The sequence below is a fragment of the Branchiostoma belcheri genome, unplaced genomic scaffold (assembly GCF_001625305.1).
Source record: "Branchiostoma belcheri isolate BF01 breed outbred unplaced genomic scaffold, Haploidv18h27 scaffold92, whole genome shotgun sequence".
NCBI lineage: Eukaryota > Metazoa > Chordata > Leptocardii > Amphioxiformes > Branchiostomatidae > Branchiostoma > Branchiostoma belcheri.
In genome coordinates, this window is record NW_017804598.1 from 1,068,194 (window position 1) to 1,070,250 (window position 2,057).

The 2,057-nt window shown below is 35.3% G+C and overlaps 1 protein-coding gene across 1 annotated transcript in view; it reads left to right on the forward strand.

The window, feature by feature from the left end:
- LOC109488152 (transmembrane protein 87A-like) overlaps positions 1-2,057 on the forward strand; it is a 10,676-nt gene that overhangs the window by 1,023 nt on the left and 7,596 nt on the right. Inside the window, exon 2 of the mRNA XM_019792309.1 lies at positions 5-165. Coding sequence (XP_019647868.1) covers positions 5-165 — 161 coding nt within the window. The remainder of the gene's footprint in view (positions 1-4; positions 166-2,057) is intronic.

A 2,057-nucleotide genomic window follows, 5' to 3' on the forward strand; every position in this document is an offset into this window, starting at 1 on the left:
GAAGAAGACAAAAAACCTGACGAAGTAGATAAAGAGGTAGACACCCCAGATGCAGAGTCTGACAACAAACAAGAAGAAGAAGAACCCGAAGCACAACAACAACAAGAAGCTGAAGCCCAGGAAACAGTCACACAGGTTGGCAACCACTCACAGATCGGTGATGAGGTACAGGATCTCTTTGTTAAGGAACTTTCAGTCTTCTGTGTAGTGTAGTCTGTCTCCGTGTAGTGTAGTCTGTGTCAATCTGATGCATGGGGCAATGGTAGAGTTCTAATAGTTAAAGAACCTGGCTGTAATGTTTGTGAAATGATTTTAACGTACTATATTTCAAACAACCTGAAACAAGTTATACAAACAAACTTGTAAACTGAAGGGTGATATTCTTTAACCTTGATTTGATTTTTTTTTTATTTTTATTTATTTGCACATTGAAACAAAAACATAATGCAATAATACAAGAATGAAGTTACAATAGGTGCAGGAGGAGGGCAGAAGCATGGAGTGCTTGTTCGAGGCCCTCCCCCTCTAAATTTAACAAGAAGAATGTAATCGATGATTTAGATTAAATCATGTACATGGAAAATAATGCATAAGCATGATCAAACAAATACGTAATAAATTAATGACAAAGAAGTAGGGTGGTGTATGAATATGATGCTACAATGATAACAATAATAATTGGTATCAGATAAAATGAGAAAGAACACTATATGAGATTACTGCAAGGGGCTTGGATGGTTTATCAGATGGTTTTTCAGAGCTCGTTTGAACGGCGCCAGGAAAAAGGAGGTAGAATTTTTTAGGGCTGGTGGTAGTTCATTCCATAGGGTGACACATTTGTATTTGACTGACATTTGGGCAAATGATGTTCTTAGTAAGGGAATTTGAAAATGGGAACGTTGACGAGTTTCATAATTGTGAATCTGTGAACGAAAGTTAAGAAAGTCATCAAAGGTATCAGGGAGATTATGGTTTATATATTGGGCTGCAAAAAGTGCTAGTTGAAATCTATTAATGTCATAAATATTCAAAATTCTAAGTTGTTTGAAAAGAGGTGAAGAGTGGGTATAGAGATTAGATCCAGTGGCAATGCGTAGAAATTTTTTTTGGAGGATTGATATAGGATGTAGAAAGGTTTTGTAGGCATTTCCCCAGACGATATTGCAATATGTGAGGTAAGGATAGATTAGACTGTTATAGATGGTGATAAAGGTTTTGTTGCATAGGAGATGTGAAATTTTCCTTAGTATCCCGGTTGTTTTTGAAATTTTATTAACTACCATAGCAATGTGGGGTTTCCAGGTTAATCGGTCATCTATTAGTATTCCTAAAAACTTAGCCTGAGATTCTTTGACAAGGATATGGTTTTTTAAGTGGATGGTGGGATTTTTCCTATTATTTGCCTTGTTTTTACTACAAAAGATCAGATAGTAAGTCTTTTTGATGTTAACTGATAGTTTGTTTGCTTCGAACCATGTAATAACTTTTCTAGTTCTTGGTTGGCTAGTTGAATTAGAGTAATCAAAATCTGCATGTGAGGAGAAAAGAGATTGGTATCATCAGCAAATGAATGAAGAACATAATTTTGGATGCTTCAGCAAGGTCGTTGACATATAATAAAAACAATAGGGGCCCTAAAATCGATCCCTGGGGGACACCACAATTAATAGATTTGCATGAAGAAGAATGATCGTTAAGGACAACGTACTGTTTTCTATCGGATAAATAACTGGTAAACCACTTAAGTGCGACGTCATTAATGCCATATTTGTTGAGTTTTTTCAAAAGAATCGAATGGTTAACCGTATCAAAAGCCTTACTCAAATCTAAAAATATCCCAATGGTATATTCGTTATTATCTATGGCTGAAGAAATTTTATCTATTAGTTGTATAAGTGCCATTGAGGTAGAGTATCCTTTTCTAAAACCGTATTGATGTTTGTAAAGAATATCGTTTTGGTCTAGATGTTTTAAAAGTCGTTTGTATATCAGTTTTTCCAGAATTTTCGAGATGCTAGGTAGGATTGAGATTGGGCGGTAATTACTAACTAAGGTAG